This window comes from Phycodurus eques, chromosome 8, assembly GCF_024500275.1.
Source record: "Phycodurus eques isolate BA_2022a chromosome 8, UOR_Pequ_1.1, whole genome shotgun sequence".
Classification (NCBI taxonomy): Eukaryota; Metazoa; Chordata; class Actinopteri; order Syngnathiformes; family Syngnathidae; genus Phycodurus; species Phycodurus eques.
The window spans coordinates 17042270-17060036 of NC_084532.1; the positions used below are offsets into that span (position 1 = coordinate 17042270).

At 40.9% G+C, this 17767-nt stretch overlaps 2 protein-coding genes across 2 annotated transcripts in view; one reads left to right on the top strand and one right to left on the bottom strand.

Annotated features, from left to right (window-relative positions):
• rfx2 (regulatory factor X, 2 (influences HLA class II expression)) overlaps window positions 1-8084 on the top strand; it is a 28502-nt gene extending 20418 nt beyond the window's left edge. Inside the window, 7 exon segments of the mRNA XM_061684047.1 lie at window positions 1197-1348; window positions 1481-1578; window positions 1831-1980; window positions 2068-2276; window positions 4232-4385; window positions 4459-4501; window positions 6433-8084. Coding sequence (XP_061540031.1) covers window positions 1197-1348; window positions 1481-1578; window positions 1831-1980; window positions 2068-2276; window positions 4232-4385; window positions 4459-4501; window positions 6433-6548 — 922 coding nt within the window. The 3' untranslated portion in view covers window positions 6549-8084.
• A 201-nt stretch (window positions 8085-8285) lies between these two features.
• The window catches only part of fcho1 (FCH and mu domain containing endocytic adaptor 1), a 52854-nt gene continuing 43372 nt past the window's right edge, over window positions 8286-17767 (bottom strand). Inside the window, exons 20-27 of the mRNA XM_061684311.1 lie at window positions 17077-17272; window positions 15385-15499; window positions 15132-15287; window positions 14914-15046; window positions 11530-11726; window positions 10984-11048; window positions 9013-9180; window positions 8286-8568 (exon numbers count right to left, since the gene is read on the bottom strand). Coding sequence (XP_061540295.1) covers window positions 8540-8568; window positions 9013-9180; window positions 10984-11048; window positions 11530-11726; window positions 14914-15046; window positions 15132-15287; window positions 15385-15499; window positions 17077-17272 — 1059 coding nt within the window. The 3' untranslated portion in view covers window positions 8286-8539. The remainder of the gene's footprint in view (window positions 8569-9012; window positions 9181-10983; window positions 11049-11529; window positions 11727-14913; window positions 15047-15131; window positions 15288-15384; window positions 15500-17076; window positions 17273-17767) is intronic.

Genomic DNA, 17767 nt, shown 5'->3' on the forward strand with positions numbered 1-17767 from the left:
ATGCAAACTCCACACAGGCGGGGCCGGGATTTGAACCCCGGTCCCCAGAACTGTGAGGCAGATGTACTAACCAGTCATCCACCGTGCTGGGAAGCAGTTTATAGGTTGCGTTAATGAGTCCCACAAGGCAAACGGAGGCTCTTGGAGAAGGAGACTGTTTTGCACTATTAACAGGAGGAGCACACTAGCATTTTACAAATCTGGTGAGATGACAGGTAACGCTTAGCTTAGCTTAGTTTAGCTTAGCATACAACAGAAATGATCAGGCGGTTACTGTAATGCACACAACTGCAAAGTTCGTGTAGGCCTCATAATTTGGGGATGACTTTCAGCGCAAACAGTATAATATAAAAAAATTGAGTGATTTGATTTTTGTGAAAAACTGCACAAAATCACTGAATGTTGGGTTCCTGTCAAGCAGTTTTGTGCCATCTTTGAATGCGAATTTTTGTGCATGACAGCGCTTTGTACTGGAATAAAAAAAATCATAATATGTGGTTATTTTGTTGTTTGCTTCAAACCCTTTGTTGTTGAAGTGTGGATCTTTTATACTGTACATGTATTTGAGCATAAAATATATTAAGCTACTGTGATGAACATTGGTTCAATAAAAACAGACAAATGTATTTTACATCTTATTTTAACATAACTTTTTTTCCATACATCTGGTCAGTAAGTGCGCGATGTGGTCCTCTGGTAGTACTGATGAAAAATTGTGGCCCCCTCCATCATTAAGATTTTTTTTTTTTTTAAATGGGGAAAAAATGAAAATAAAATAAACCGCAACCGCAAGTTTTTTTTTTTTAGTCATCAGTTCAGGTCATTATGAAATGTTCTATTGCGGGAGAAGTGAGTCTCGGGTGATGAACTTCACAGTACATTACGGTCGCTGCCACATCCTCTTACACACAGATGCTGTCGTGCCTCTGTTCCACCACTGATATTACTGCCAAAGGAAGAAAATTGTCGTGCCAGCGTTACTCCTTCCATTTCTTGTTGGTGCAACTTTATACAGGACAGTGACACAAGACAAAGGGGGAAATGCCGGTTCTTACAGAAAGTGTGAAATCATTTCACCTTTTCAAGATCAGATTTGAATGATTTTCACAAAACCACAAACTATGATGATGTTACAATTTGACCACATGCCATATCTTCATTGTTAACCTGGAATGTTTTGTCTCATTTGCGTGCAGTGATGACGAACTGGAGGGTGTGCTGCCGAGAGAGAAGCTGGTAAATCTGTGTAAATATGAACCAGTTCGACTATGGATGAGAAGCTGTGATCACATCCTCTACCAGGCCTTGGTGGAGATCCTGATCCCGGATGTGCTACGTCCTGTTCCCAGTCAGTAGATTCTCCTCAGATATTCTATCATCATATTACTAAGGAATCTTTATTGCAGTCGGTTGCCATCACTTCACTCTTATTGTGAATGAAACAAGCGGATTTTCTACTCAACCTGTTGTTTTCCTGCAGGCACTCTCACTCAAGCCATCAGGAACTTCGCTAAGAGTCTGGAGGGATGGCTGACGAACGCCATGACCAGCTTTCCTCAAGAAATCATCCGCACTAAGGTGACTGGAAACCCACTTTTGTTCACGTTCACTTTACAGGCCTACACTGAAACAGGCGCTGTTCTAATTCCTATAGAGAGGCTATTTTTGACAAAAATGTCTGAAGAAATGTATTTGCATAAGGAAACAAATTGTATACATGTTGACTGATACCAATAATGTGGTGAGACAACCAAAGAAAACATGTCGGGTCCGGTTTTAAATTATTTGAACTGTGTGTGTGTGTGTGTGTGTGTGTGTGTGTGCGTGTAGGTGGCGGTGGTCAGTGCCTTTGCGCAGACGCTGAGACGTTACACCAGCCTGAACCACCTGGCCCAGGCAGCGCGCGCCGTCCTCCAGAACACCTCACAGATCAACCAGATGCTGTCCGACCTCAACCGGGTCGACTTTGCTAACGTGCAGGTTGTGGACAGCTACTTAATGGTCAGTGTTTTAACACTCTGTGTGCTTCACTCTTGTTGACTGTGTTGTGCGTCGCGGTTGGAACAGGAGCAGGCGTCGTGGGTGTGTCAGTGCGACGAGAGCGTGGTTCAGCGTCTGGAGCAGGACTTTAAAGTCACCCTGCAGCAGCAGAGTTCTCTGGACCAGTGGGCCACTTGGCTGGACAATGTGGTCTCTCTGGTCCTCAAGCCCCACCAGGGCAGCCCAAGCTTCCCCAAGGCAGCGCGGCAGTTTCTGCTTAAATGGTCCTTCTACAGGTATAGTACATTACAAGAACAGGTGTATTAAAAATAAATGAATACAATAATAGCATACAACACTAACATAAAGTAATAAGGAAGGTGTTTATATTACAATTTTTCTTGGGGAGAAAAAATCTTTTTATAAAGTCCTAATATTTCAACAATAGTATTTTATTTCTAGGAGAAAAACCCATTGTATTATGGGACTAAGTTCGTATTTTTTTTTCAAGAAAAAAAATCATCTTCCAAGAATAGACATTTTCTGGTAAAGAGCCAAATTCATGGTTCCATAAAACATATGGAACCATGACTAAACATAAACATAAAGAAAACAGAATACCATGATTTACAAATCATGTTCAACCTATATTTAATTGAATACACTACAAAGATAAGATATGTAATCTTCAAACTGATAAAGTTTATTGTTTTTAGCAAATAATCATTAACTTAGAATTTTATGGCTGCAACACGTTCCAAAAAAGCTGGGACAGGTGGCAAAAAAAGGCTGAGAAAGTTGAGGAATGCTCGTCAAACACCTGTTTGGAACCTCCCACAGGTGAACAGGCTAATTGGGAACAGGTGGGTGCCATGATTGGGCATAAAAGGAGCTTCCCTGAATTGCTCAGTCATTCACAAGCAAAGATGGGGCGACGTTCACCTCTTTGTGAACAAGTGCGTGAGAAAATAGTCGGAACAGTTTAAGGACAATGTTCCTCAATGTACAATTGCAAGGAATTTAGGGATTTCATCATCTACGGTCCATAATAGGAGAAATCACTGCATGTAAGCGGCAAGGCCGAAAACAAACATGGAATGCGAGTGACCTTCGATCCCTCAGGCGGCACTGCATCAAAAACCGACATCGATGTGGCAGGAACACTTCGGAAAACCGATGTCAGTAAATACAGTTCGGCGCGACATCCGTAAGTGCAACTTGAAACTGGCACACTATGCAAAGCAAAAACCATTTATCAACAACACCTAGAAACGCCACCGGCTTCTCTAAGCCCATCTAAGATGGACTGATGAAAAGTGGAAAAGTGTTCTGTGGTCCGACGAGTCCACATTTCAAATTGTTTTGGGAAATTGTGAACGTCGTGTCCTCCGGGCCAAAGAGGAAAACAACCATGCGGACTGTTATGGACGCAACGTTCAAAAGCCAGCATCTGTGATGCTATGGGGTTGTGTTTGTGAGCATTCCTCAACTTTCTTTTTTGCCACCTGTCCCAGCTTTTTTGGAACGTGTTACAGCCATACAATTCTAAGTTAATGATTATTTGCTAAAAACAATAACGTTGATCAGTTTGAACATTAAACATCTTGTCTATGTAGTGTATTCAATTAAATATAGGGTGAACATGATTTGCAAATCATTGTATTCTGTTTTTATTTATGTTTAACACAATGTCCCAACTTCATTGGAATTGGGGCTGTAGGTGCTTACAGCCTAATGTTATTGCAGTTTTATGCATTGACTGTATTTTCTTCCTTTAAGTTGCAATTAATGATTGCACTTTGTAATAGCACATTTAGGTAGTTAAATAAAAGTTAAATAAAAATAAAGATTTTTTCCCTAAAATGAGGAATCATTGTGATTAATAATCGTGATTACAATATTGATATTATGAATTGTTAATATTAATCGTGCAGCTCTATTGTCAACTGATGTTATGCATTGTCCCCAAATTTTCTCTCATAAATGTTCTAAATTCATGGAAGAAAGCTACTGTACTTGTTGTAATAATAATAATAAAACATGAAACTTTATATCGAGCTTTTCAGGATACTCAAGACACTTTACAGCGGATAACAGTAAACTAACACAAAAAAACAGTGAGAAGGGGGTTGAGCGTGAAGTGCGGGAGCTGGTGTCAATGCTGCGATCAACCCCAGAGACATTGTAATGACTCATCAAATGGTGCTATCCTTTGGTCTCCCCGCTATCCCCAACACACACATACACACAGCTCCATGGTGATTAGAGACCTGACTCTGCGCAGCGCTGCCAGTTTTGGTTCCTTCCACCTGATCCGCCTGCTGTACGACGAGTACATGTTCTACCTGGTGGAGCACCGCGTGGCTCAGGCAACTGGAGAGACGCCAATCGCTGTCATGGGGGAGGTGTGGGAAACTCTGCTCACGCTAACATCTGCTTTGTTCACACACTCACTGTCCTCTTTCTCTTAAATTACAGTTCAGTGACCTGAGTTCCATGATGCCTTCACTCATGGAAAAAGGTAATAATAATAATTGAAAAAAAAAAAAATATATATATATATATATATATATATATACAGTAGATAAATACTACCGTATAAATATACAGTACTGTGCAAAAGTCTGTTTTTATGAACATTTTTCATAGCATTCATTTTGATTTTTACAGCTGTACAGTCGGACAGATGAGCATTTACAGTATTGAGAGACCTTTAATAATATTTGAATTATTACTTTCATTTGGTTGTTTTTCCTCTATTTGGTTAAACCTGCTGTTAGTTATATTGTGGGTTGAATTGACCTTAAAGTTGAAAACTCTGAAGGTCTGGGATGGACTTTTTGTTTTGATTATAAATTTGTACGTTTTTTGTTTTTTTTCCCCCCGCCTTTAATAATCTACAACTACATGGGCCGGCACGGTTGGGACTGGTTAGCGCATCTGCCTCACAGTTCTGGGGGCTGGGGTTCAAATCCCGGCCCAGCCTGGTGTGGAGTTTGTATGTTCTCCCCATACCTGGGTGGGTTTCCTCCCACATCCCAAAAAACATGCGTGGTAGGTTGATTGAAGACTCTAAATTGCCCGTAGGTGTGACTGTGAGTGCGAATGGTTGTTTGTTTCTATGTGCCCTGCGATTGGCTCGCGACCAGTTCAGGGTGTACCCCGCCTCCCGCCCAAAGATAGCTGAGATAGGCTACAGCACGCCCACAACCCTTGTGAAGATAAAGTGCTACAGAAAATGGATGGATGGACAACTCCATGGTATATTAAATATTGACCCAGCAGTGCACAAGGGACCAAAAGGGGGGCAGAAATATATATACTTTCTTTTTTGAAAATACTTTACAGCTAATTGTTTTCATATTTCAGGGATTTTACAATAAAAAAAACAACAATGTTGACAATGTTAACAATTACAATTATAATTTACCGCCATGGGTTGAACTGTTTGGCCATAATGAGCTTCGTTACGTTTGGAGGAAAAAGGGGGAAGTTTGCAAGCCTGAGAACACCATTCCAACTTTGAAATACCGTGAAAGCGGCATCACGTTGTGAGGTTTTATTAGCACAGGAAGGACGAGTACAGTTCACAAAACAGATGGGTTATGAGGAAAGAACGTGGAAATACTGACGCAACATCTCAATAAGTTTAAGCTTGGGCGCAAATGGGTCTTCCAAATGGACAATGACACGAAGCAAACTGCCAAACCGGGTAACAAGTGGCTTAAGGATAAAAGTCACTGTTTTGGGGTGGCCATCGCAAAGCCCTGATCTCAATTCTATTGAAAATTTATGGGCAGACCTAAAAAAGGCACGTGGGAGCAAGTTGGCCTGCAAACTTCGCTCCGTTACACCTGTTCCGTGAGGAAGGAATGGGACAAAACTTCTGGCAACTATTACAAGAAGCTTGTGGAAGGATATCAAAAACAGACATTTTGTCTTCCTGTCTGACATGATAACAGACTAACCTTTTCTTGTTTTAGGCCAATTAGAATTACCAAAATTTGCTAAATGCCCGAATAATCAGAGAATGATTATGGACCAACCCAAACATTTGCGCAAAAACTATTTCCACTAATGGGTGCTGCATGAGACAAGGGAAAAAAATGGTGTCAATCTGGATAAAGGTACGGATACAGGAAATATATTTTTGATGAATATTGAATAGTGCTTTTATTGTCCCCCCCCCCCCCCCCCCCCCCACACATACACACACTTTCATCAGTTTAGCCCTGGCAGAGGAGAACTGTATGTGCTTTACCAAGTGACATACATTCCTGTAATTATGGCATTGCTAATACAGCAAATGAAATGGTGAACCAATTTTGCACAGTACTGTATGTAGTGTTCCCCCCTGCTGTATTGCAGTTCATCATTCGCACCCTTGCTGGATGTGAATGTTAGTTTTTAAAAGTTGAATGGAATTTTAATGAAGCCTTTCCGGTCCGTCAGACGTGTCCTTCTCCGACGAGATGAGCGACCTGGGCAGCGACGCCGACGTGTCCCGGAGCGAGCCGGCCGTCAAGCGGGAGCGCATCGAAATGAGCCACCCTCTGCAGGAGATGTGAGGGCGTTCCGCTCAGCCGGCGGCGCGTCCTCCGCTCATGTACATTTGTCCCAGGTCGATTTGGCGGCAACGTTAACAGCGCTGCCTTTTTTTCTCCTCAGCAGCAATCTCAACTCACAACACGCATCTGAAATTCTCCTTTTGTTTTGTGCAACTGTGAATGAGTTTGTGCAGTCCATTTTTCATGGGGTTTGTAACTTTGTGTGTGCGGTGTTCATGTGTTTTAATTCTATTATTATAATTTTGTTTGTTTGACTTCAATTAGCTGTGCCATGGTGTCATTTGAGTGCCTTAGATTGCTAACGTGGACCCCATCACTGCAGATGTCAGCCTGTCCCTCAGCTGTGCCTCGACCGCACTACGAATGTATCGTCTGCAAACCTCATTCAGAGCACCTTTCACACAGCGAAAGTGGAGGTGTGTGCGTGTGTGTATTCCTCGTTGCCTCTGCACCTCACAAAATGAAAAAGATGAACATGCAACCGATGGACCCAAAGGACCTCACCCTCAGAAACTTGGCCATTGTAGTTTTATGTGTGAGGGGCCAGAGGGGGTGTGGTTATCCAAACTACCAACATGGAACTAGATCTGCCAACAAGCAATACTGTGGGGAAAAAACATTACTAGTAAAATAGTCGTTCTACTAATGCGCTGAATCCTCTTACTTGTGAGGACAAAGAGCATACTAGTACATGGACCTTTGGATGGTTAGCGAATAAATGCTCAAACGGCTTTCCATACATTCGCAGCAGATCTAGTCCTGTGTGCCATTTGGGTAACCGAGGGGTGAGTCACCGCCGTTTACCTCAATAGATTTCTCGGGTGTGTTCCAGTGGGCTCAAATAATGTAACAGGTAACAGGTTTGATCCACAATGGCGTGAGCTGTAAATAGTTCTCGTGTCCGCCCGCCCGCCCACTGCAGACCTGTCGTAGCAAGTCAGCATCTTCAGCGGGATGAAGACCATCCGGCGCCGAAGAGGCCCATTTGGGATTACAGTAGAATTACAGAGCACCTTTGCGGAGGATTACCATTTCACTAAATTATATATTCAGTATATCTTTATCTGACGTAGAAAATGTGTGTTCTGTGGCCTCATTTCTCCTCATTGTATCTGAACAAAGTGTTTCGTAACTGACTAGACTGCGTGAGTCATTTGTTTGACGTATGAAGAGTAGTTCTTAGTTAGATGAACTATTCTTCGTGTTCACTCGATTCAGTTTTTCACCCCTCCACTCTTGTACTGACTTATTTAAGGCTTTTTGAAATATGTTCCTGTCAGTCATTTGCCTTCAAGTGCGTTGGAAAAGCTAATTTCTGGGTGTTGTTTTGAATGTTTTCGAAGATCTTTGGCCTATGATTCTTCTTTTTTATTGAACTACATTTGGGTCCTCTGACAAGTATACTGAACCCTTATTTTGTGTCACTTTAAACCTCGACTTTATTTAGGCCAAGGACACATGGTGGTTTGGTAAACTGCTTAATTCAGACGTATTTTGTACTTGGTCACAATGTGTAATAATAATAAACTGGTGTTAACCAAAGACTTATCTAATCCTCTTTTTTGGAACAAACACATATACAAACAGTGCTTTTTTTTTTTTTTTTTTTTTTTAAGCTGAGAAAATGATTAACAATGACCCCGTTTAATCATTTAGGGTATGCCAGTGACTCAGTACTCTTTACATCAATAAGAAAAAAAAAACAAAAAGTTAAATTGCAGTTCACAATATGCTTAACTTATTTATTACTTGGTTCCTTGTATAGCGAGTCAGCTTTGACGTTTAGCTTAGTTTGCAGTCCAGTGGTACAAAGATGACGAACTTTCCTCCAGGAAAAGAGGAGACAACGCACAATTGAAAACGAGGCTTGGTCTTAACGTAGCAGTAAATACACTGTCACAACTAAGTGCTTGTGGTCCTTCAACGATGACCGGTGAATGCGCCTCGACGTCCACGGTGGAAAACTTCTCAGAGCCACACTGTCACGGTGTTCACAGGGTGCAGCCTGCCATGTACTTTCCTGTCGGGCACACGGCAAGGTGGAAAAGTAGTGAGAAAATATGTCACATTTGTTATCGACCATCCATGAAACAAGTCACTGACTCAATATTTGAATTTATAAGATCTTAATATTTGTGTTTTGTTAAAATTAGAAACTAATATGACTATTCTCATGAAAATAACATTTTTAATGAACAAAATGCAACATTTAGTGCAACTTTATCCTGTCAGTAATTTTTTTCTTTCCAATGTGACACTAATATGCCTTCATAAGTTACAAAAGGAGATGGCACATTATTAAATATTACAACATACAGTAATGCTCCATTTTTCAGTTTCAAATCAGCAATAAGTTGTAACATTTTAGTTGTACTTTGCACTGTTTATTAATGGCTTAGAAAGCAATTTATACACCGTTTATTGTAACGTGGTGGCAAATGGAAAATGTCACTGGAAGTGTCACCTGTGGCGAATCTCTTCTTGATCAGCGACATGCGGAAGCGGCTGCCGACCAGCTCCACGTCCATGCCCGACAGCGAAGCCCCGGAGCCCACGAACTGAACAGCTAGGTTGGGCGGGGGGCCGTGGGGGACCTCCAAACACTGCCAGCTGGCACACAGGGTCCCCGAGCCTGGAAGACGGGTAGAGATGGCGCACAATCTAGTCGGATCTGCGGCTTCAGTTTAAGACGTGGTAATCATGTCCCCAAAATTTCTTTCAGGAAGATGTTCCACTGTAAACAACCATGATAATAAAAATGCATCTGAACCTCTAAAGTCGAACGCCTCAATGGTTGTAAAATATGAGATGGTGAGCATCCAAAGAAGTTACTCCATACTTTTCGTTTTTTCCTCGTAACACCACAACAGAAGAGTAGCACCAAAAAAAGCAGATAAGAAAAGGCTGATAACCGCAGAAACTACGAAAAAATTACTCTTTGTTCATCTATCCATGCCAGCAACATACGGTGACAGGCGGAACAATGAGATGCTCTACCAACAGTTGGCAAAGGTACATAATTAACCCGTGCTTCCACTTTTAGTGACTTTTTGGTGGTGCGCTGTACGATTTTCTTTATGTCATTTATGTTCCATGAGTCAATAAGGTTTGAGAAACACAGAGCTAGACTGAATGTTAAACATACAGTGAACCCCGTGTAGCCACGCTTCGGCATTCGTGAAAGCAGCCCATTAGCACATTTTTTGGGGGGAACTTATCATCCATATTTGCTAAAAAAAAAAAAGTCACTCATTCGCTATTTTTGTGCTCAGCCCAAAGATACTGTGTAATACAAAAAACTATTGCTTTGGCACCACCTTAAAGTGAGGTGGGCGCTTCAGTTAGTCAGGCCATCGCTTTTTCCTAATAGAAGGTTTTGCCGCCATCATGTGGCATTTATAGGCAATTACAAGCCTTTCTGGGTCGGCGGCAATTCGACCGAGATTTTCGCTATTCACGGCAGGGCTCAGTGTCGGTTTCACTGTATTTTTACATACGGCAATTCATTTTGCCAAGGAGATGTTAAACTACACGCACATTTTACGCAACACTTAATTCGATCTTTACCTACAAAATGCCAATAGGTGAGAATATTTATTTTATTTTATTTTTGTTTCATCAGTTTTATTACACAGTTGCCAATTTATTTTTACACTTGTATGAAACTATTGCCAAAGTGTTACTCAAAACCATAAATAATAATTATTAGTTAAAGATTTTCTGATCCTGGCACAAATTCCTACGCAAACATTTTTGGGGCAGCAGTAGCTCATCCATCTCGCTGCAAACAACACGTAAAATGGCAACTCGTTGTTGGAGAGAAGCTTGTCTGCGTTCTGACTACTGTCAATATGCCCTTGAGCAAGGCACTGACATCCCCACACTAAGTTTAAGAGGCGGAGCACTCTGTGTGTCCATCAGTATGAGACATACATACAGTATACACATACAGTACATTTTTCCCTGTGGGAACAATTATTGGAAGTCGAACAGCATCAGGAAACTCATTCTGTTCAACTTTAGAGGTTTCACTGCATTGACACCTCTAACAGAGTCAATCATTATTATCTTTGTTAAGATAATAAGTGCATATCGATATGAACGTGTAGAACCATTAGAATATACAGACTCCCGTGCATGCTGTTAAACATTTACTTTGCCACCACATTCCACCTCACATAAACAGGCCTCAGCCACAGAAAAACATGCTTAGAAAGTGACCGATGCATTTCGACCAGGAGCGGCTGAACATCTGCTTTGCTTGTGATGCTCAGATGAAGAGCCAATCAAGGAAATTCTGAGAGAAGCTAATGATAAACTAAAAAAGAAACAACAAGCAGATTAGGTACGGGGGAAGTGTCAAGATGTTCAACTTCCTCCCTCTTATGTTCCCGTCCGTCCTTGTTCAACGGCAGAGGAGAAAAGCGGCTCTGACCTTTGCTGTGGTTGGTGGGCGAGAGGTTGCCGAGCTTCCACAGCAGACGTCTTTCCTCGGCGTTCCTGCAGAGCCGCAAAAACACTCGCTGACTCTTTGACCTTCTCTCCTTCATAGTCAAGACGCAGTGGTGCCATCTGCGGATGCTATTTTTAGCTTCTAGACCAGCCCGCGAAACAAACGCATTCAGTGGATTGTCTAACACACAGGTCCACACGCTCACAGTTAAGGGTCAGCATGTTGACGGTGTGCAATGCCACCTGGGAGTCTGCCAGTTCCTGATCACTATGGCCAATCATTTATTTGTAATACTTTGCAGGGATGTGCAGTCAAGTGAACCAACAATGAGACAGACCAAATGAGAATTTATATATATATATATATATATATATATATATATATATAAAGAGTTAAAATGTATATGTAGTTACTTTTAACAAAATAAAACATGCCTCTCTGTGCCTGTGTGTAATAGTCATCCAGCTCAATGACGCGGCCGTGTAAAGATTATCTTTCAATTCTCAATCCCTAGCAGCGTTCGCTCACCAGGAGGCAGGCGGCTGACACTGCAGGTCGGCCGCAGTGTGGTCCAACTGCAGCAGCACCTGGACAGCGGTGAGCTGAGTGGACGGCGCGGTGACGGGACAACAATGGTAGTCGAGAGACACCCGGGTCACTGTGCCACTGCGCTGGCATTCCGCCGACAGCAGAAGAGGAGCCCGGGCTGGATCCTGAGAAGAGACCTGCACGCACATTAACAGCATTATCATTTGGTTGAAATACGATCCAGAACAGGTCATTACCATTATTTATTGCAAAAACATAAAATGGTATGAGACATTAAATCTGTTACAAATAGGAGTAGTAGATTATTCATCACTAATCTCTGACACGTTATCTCAGTTAATGTCATTTTACCAAACAAGCAATCAATCAAACTTTATTTATAAGTGTTTTTTATACAAAATAAAATGCAACTCAAAGCGCTACAAAAAAAAAAAAGGTCAACTCCAACCACCGCTTTTCCACAAGGACACAGACATGCACACACATACAGGTTAAAGATATAATAATCTTATTATAAATCTTATAGTGCAGTGGTTCTCAAACCGTGGTACAAGTGCCAATAGTCGTACGCGGGCTCCCTGGTATGTGAAAGAATCCCTGAATTAAATGTTCAAATTGTACATATTTTTACAGTGCCTTAAACTTTTTTTTAAAAATCCAATAGTTGTATTTACCTAAGTTCAAATCATTTGCATTTTGAATCTTTTAAAGGTGTTTGTTTTCAAAGATTTATTTAGGTACAATTTTTACTTAACATTTGTGTCCAGCAGTGGCGTCATTTGGCCTATTTTAGGGCGGCCTCAGCCTAAATGATTTGTTTGTATTAGTTTTTGTTTTTCCCCCCTTTACAAATAAAATACGAGCAAATTCAATATAAAGTGGCCAGAAAATGAGTTGAAATGAATAATCTCCTAGTCTATCATTGTTCACTTAACTATGATCATATTGTATGGGTTTCCCTTCACTTTATAGTGTCAGATCGAGAGCCCTTGTAGTGTATCGTTATCCAATCTGTTCATATAGAGAACGTCCTTATCACTGAAAGGCCAGTCCATGTTTTGCCTGCCTATTAGCGTCCACATTTAGCGTGTGCCTGTGTAGGTAGCTCACAAGGTTGATTGAAAGCAGCGTGAGAAAAAGAAAGTGAAGGACGGGCTGCCGTTATTAAATAAAACAAATAAAAGAATAATTAAAAAGCTGCAATACCTAAATGTAAACAATCACACTACTACCATATCATAATATGGATTTTTTTCTCAAATGTCAATAACTGTATGTTCTTTAAAGAACTGTCTCTTTGATAATTGCACGCTTCTGTTTTACCTCAATGCTGCAAATTGTGAGATGCCTAACTGATAATCACTGTTCCTATGACAGTGATTATAATAATAACGTTCTTTTCTATTCTATTCTGTTTGGTCTCTGTTTTGTGTGTGTGTTTACAAATGTTTGGTGTTTTGTGATGGTTGCTGTTTGTGTTATTTATTGGCCGACGTTAGGCCATAAAGTTAGTTTGTCAAAATACTGTGTGTTCCTTCTATAAAAAGGTGTTTTTAGAGTAGATAAAGATGATATATAGAAATGTATGCACCCTGTCACGTGGTAGGAAACATTTATTATAAACAATTTTAAAATACCAGTCACCTTTAGAAACTGCACCAACAAACATTTCAATAAAAAAAAAAAAAAGCAATTTGTAATAATAGTAACTTTCATTTGACAGGAGACGGCATCTCGCAAATGTAAAGAACTGTTGCGTGTGGGCTGCGCTCGAGTATAAAGGCAAACTGCACGCGGGATAGCCGCATTGACGTCAGCGCGGTCGCTGCCCTCATGAGTCTAAAGAAGCCTTAAGTCTTCATCACTGCTGGTTGAGACAATTAGTTAGCTCCGGACCCCAGCTAAGAGTCAAGTCCTATGCAACTAATTAGCTTGACATTAGTCTGAAAGCTCCTAGCTGTTTACATAAATATGAAGGAGGTTATAGAGTGAACTTTATTCAGGAATTCACACCATGAAACGGGAGTTGAGCTCACTCACTTATAGCTGCCATCAGTGGATAATAATAATAATAATAATAGACTAATAATAATGACTCCTCCACACATATTGAACTGTAGGAATCAGGAGGGGTGAGTAGAGAGAGTAACAATAGAGCGACATCTACTGGAAAAGTGAGTCTAAAGGATTTCACTAAATTAGAAATCATATGGAATTCAATATGGATATGAAATATGAAAAATTTCAATCAAGGTGCATCGTATAAGACTTGAAACTTTATGTAGGAGAGTAATGATTAGAAAGTGGAGGGAGCTCAGAGATAAATATAAGCCAAATTAACCTGTTCCAGATATTTTCAAGATTACTTGAATATTTTTTTCTTATTATTATTTTACTCAAAAGGTACAACGATCTTGCCAAATGGAACAGCAATAGTGTCCTTTTATATTAAACAATGTAACTTTTGGGGTTATTTTTAGTAGCGGTATAATACAAGTGACTGTGTGTGCGCGTGCGTGACACGCACACTCTTTTTTACTGCAAACGTGTAGCTCCATGCATGCATCGCAGCACGATGGTGGTGTGCAATACCTACACCCACTGTAATTGAAATCATGAAGTCCAGTCCCTTCAAAACTGTGCATACTGTTACAGTGAATTACAATAATATTAATTAATAATGTACTTTTTAGGAACACAACCTCTGCGTCATTTTTTAATGAACTGTATGCTGCTGTATTTTAATGTTATTGTCGTTATAGTGGTACGATGGAGAGCCAAGTATTTTTTAGGTGGTACTTGGTGTAAAGAGTTTGAGAACCACCGTAATAGTGAATGCAGCATCACGGACAGTTTAGAGTTTATAATGTCACTGTTAACCCTATCATACATACAAATAAATACAAACCCTTTATAAAGGTACACTAATTGGACAGTGGGGCCGAGTTGTGCCTAACATTCTGCCTTTGAAGGGAAGCACTGTTCTGGTTACCTCACTAATATACAGTAAATGAGAGGGACAAAATGTTAGAAATAACCTCTCGGATTGATCGTTATGAAGACAAGGCAATATACTGTACACTCATCGATCACAACAATAGGGCCACAGTATAGGGAGATCTGCTGCATCATACTGAGAGGGGGTTCTAGCTTATTGTCCCGAAACAGAAAGTCATCTGAGTATGGCACAGTGTTCTTCCACACCACACAATAATAAACGATGTCAATCAATACAAAGCTGTTGATAAAGGCTGAATTATTCATAGAACTGTTTGCTGTATTCCATTAGATGGCACAGCTAATATGGTGGCCAGTGAGTGTGCAGCACAAAGAATTGGAAGATTTAGAGTGTCTGATGGTGACCTGATATTTGAGCAATCCAATGTTGTAGTAAGAGGCCTTGGGGTTGAGTTCAGCTTCCCGCTGCAAGTAGACCTGCAGGGCCTGCATGTTGAACCAGAAGTCTCGGGCGTCCGGGTCACTCTGAGACGGATCACTGTGTGCAGATAGAGGCTGTTCGTTCTGAACTGCACAACATAACAGAATGCATGTAGGTGAAAAAAACAACAACACTAAATGACCTGAAGAGAAGCTTCTGATTTGGTAAGAAGTGGTCTATTCTGGAAATGTTGACCAGTCGGAAGCTGAGCACAGGGACGTTGGGGTTTGCTGTGAAAATGCGGGTGATGCCTGCTGGGAAGGACATGGTCAGGTCACCTGTGATCTTCACAAGACACCTAGAGGAACGACAGGATTTTTTTTTTTTATAGTCCATTAACAGCAAAGAAGTTGTTAGAATTACGTCATTCTCAAAGAAAGCAACTTCAAGCTCACTGATTGAGTTGTCCACCCTTGAAGTAAGCGTTGATGTACTCCGTGATGGCCGCTGCCACAGGCCAAGCCTCCTGAGCGCTGAGGGAAATAGGACTGGGGCCTCGGGAGAGGTGCACTTGAAAGCACCACATTTAGCGTCAGCGACTGTTGCAGTCTCACATTAAGTATGTCATGTTAAAATGAAGTCTCCGAAACATTTGACTAAAGAAGCATTTTTTAGTGACAGTCAATTAACATTTATCCCACTCTAATGCATGTGTAGACACTACTGATGCAATAAAAATCTAGAGCATCAGTTAAAGCAGTGGAATAAAAACTGAGAAAAGAACTTCAAATACTTTTATATTTATTTTTAGTAATTCAAAAAATTACGAGAAACTTGAAAGATGTTGAAATAATTGAATTTGCCCATTCTTAACATTTGTCATTTTCTTTTTATAATTAGATCAATGCCTGCATTATCATATATATTATATAACGAATATGTGTGTTTGTATGTCTATAAAATTGTACATCTATATATCGTATATATATGCATGATATACCACCCTTGTTTCTTCAATTTCTTGTTCACTATAATACCAGGTACTACGAAAGGCATTTTACCTTAAGAATACAAAAGTATGTATTATTAATTATAATTTTGGTTATCATCAAGAAAACCATGGAAAATGGCTACAGCTAGATACCATCTCTTATATTAAACTCTTATGAGCTATTTTCCTTTTTATCATTATATTTGTCCAAACAACAGGTACCTTTAGTTGCACCTGGTATTAACAATGAACAGGAAACTGAGGAGACCAGGGGTCTAATATGTTTTCCATGACTATGTTAATTATTTGTATTTCTATACTTAGACTTAATACTGTGCATTTCAATCTTCCAAGCATGAAGATTTGACTGCATTTGATTTCTCCCATTATAAACAATTGTAAACACCCACCCAGTGGCCGGCCAGTGCTGTGTGGACCTTTTTGCTCCACTTGGATAAAAAGTAGTTTTCCTTTTGCATTCGGGTGGATTTTTATTCTTCTTGCACTCCCCAATTTCCGGAGTGGTCTCTGACAATGAGTGTAGAATGTATCTGGGTTGGAGCGCTCGAAGCTGGGCTTCCGTGCGGTGCACACCTGCGCTAAGTCCTCTCATGCTATTGATGCTATCGACCTCCTGCTAGGTAACACTGACGCCCATGTGCATCGAATGCAGAGTTTGCCTAACAGCACAGTAGTATATATAACAGTGACTTTGCTCACAAAGCCTCTCGTGAGCGGCAGACCCTAAGGTTACGTTTCGGTGGCTAACGGGTGCTAACTTGTCAGGAGGAGCTCGTCGGCAGTTTGAAGTCATTTCCTTCTCCCGGCTAGCACGCAGTCCCGCGTACACAACTTGTCGGAAGACAGGCAGTCATTGGCTGACTGTCGGCTTTTTGGGTACTGGCCTTTAAGAATTGAATTGAGCGCTGTCGCACTCAGTTTTTATTTTATTTTTAATTTTTTGACATCAAAATACCTTGGTACGGTACTGGTATCGGTACTTGGTGCAACACTACATCTATCTGTTGTATTTTATTTATTACTGTAATAAGATGAAGACTAAACATAAGCAAGTCAGTCTTGACGGTGCCATCATAGTGAGGAATCAATTTACATGCTCTAAATGAACAATCAGCCGAGCTTAAGTCTTGCATACTTTGTCTTGTTGGGTGGTCCTGGAGCGGGTAGGGCAGAGGCGAGGGTTGTCCCACCCTGGCAGGGCTGGGGGCTCGGTTCTGTCCTCCCCATTCAACGTCCCTGGCTTGAGGCCCCCACTCACTGGGACTGGAGGAAGATGAGGAGGTGAGGGAAGGGCTGGGCTCCGGCAAAGGCGAAGAGCACAGCGACCGTGACTGAGAAGAGAGGACAAGAAAGGGTCCACATTAGCGGGACACAACAGGCCTGTAACAACGGACCACAATGTAAGGAGATCCAATACAACAACATTTACACCTTTGTTGATTGTACAAGCACAATAATAAATATATTGTTACGTATCTGACAGTGACAATCAATGCATTACTACCTTTATGAAGGAAGAGTTTTTAATACAGCTCTATATTCGATTGTGCAAGTGTACTATATTTTGTGGCTGGTGAGTGTATAGTATATGGTACATAGCTTTAGCTTAGTGTCTAACATTACACATAGTTCTTTCTAATCATGTATTAAGGCTAAGAAATGTTGGGAAAAAAATTACACATTTTCTTAAATCTCAGCGCAGTGTGAATTACCCGTTTGAAATAAACAACGGGCAAAATAAATGTAATTTACTGCATATGGAAATAGACGGCGGATAACTGGTTAGTGCGTCTGCCTCACAGTTTTGAGGACCGGGGTTCAAATCC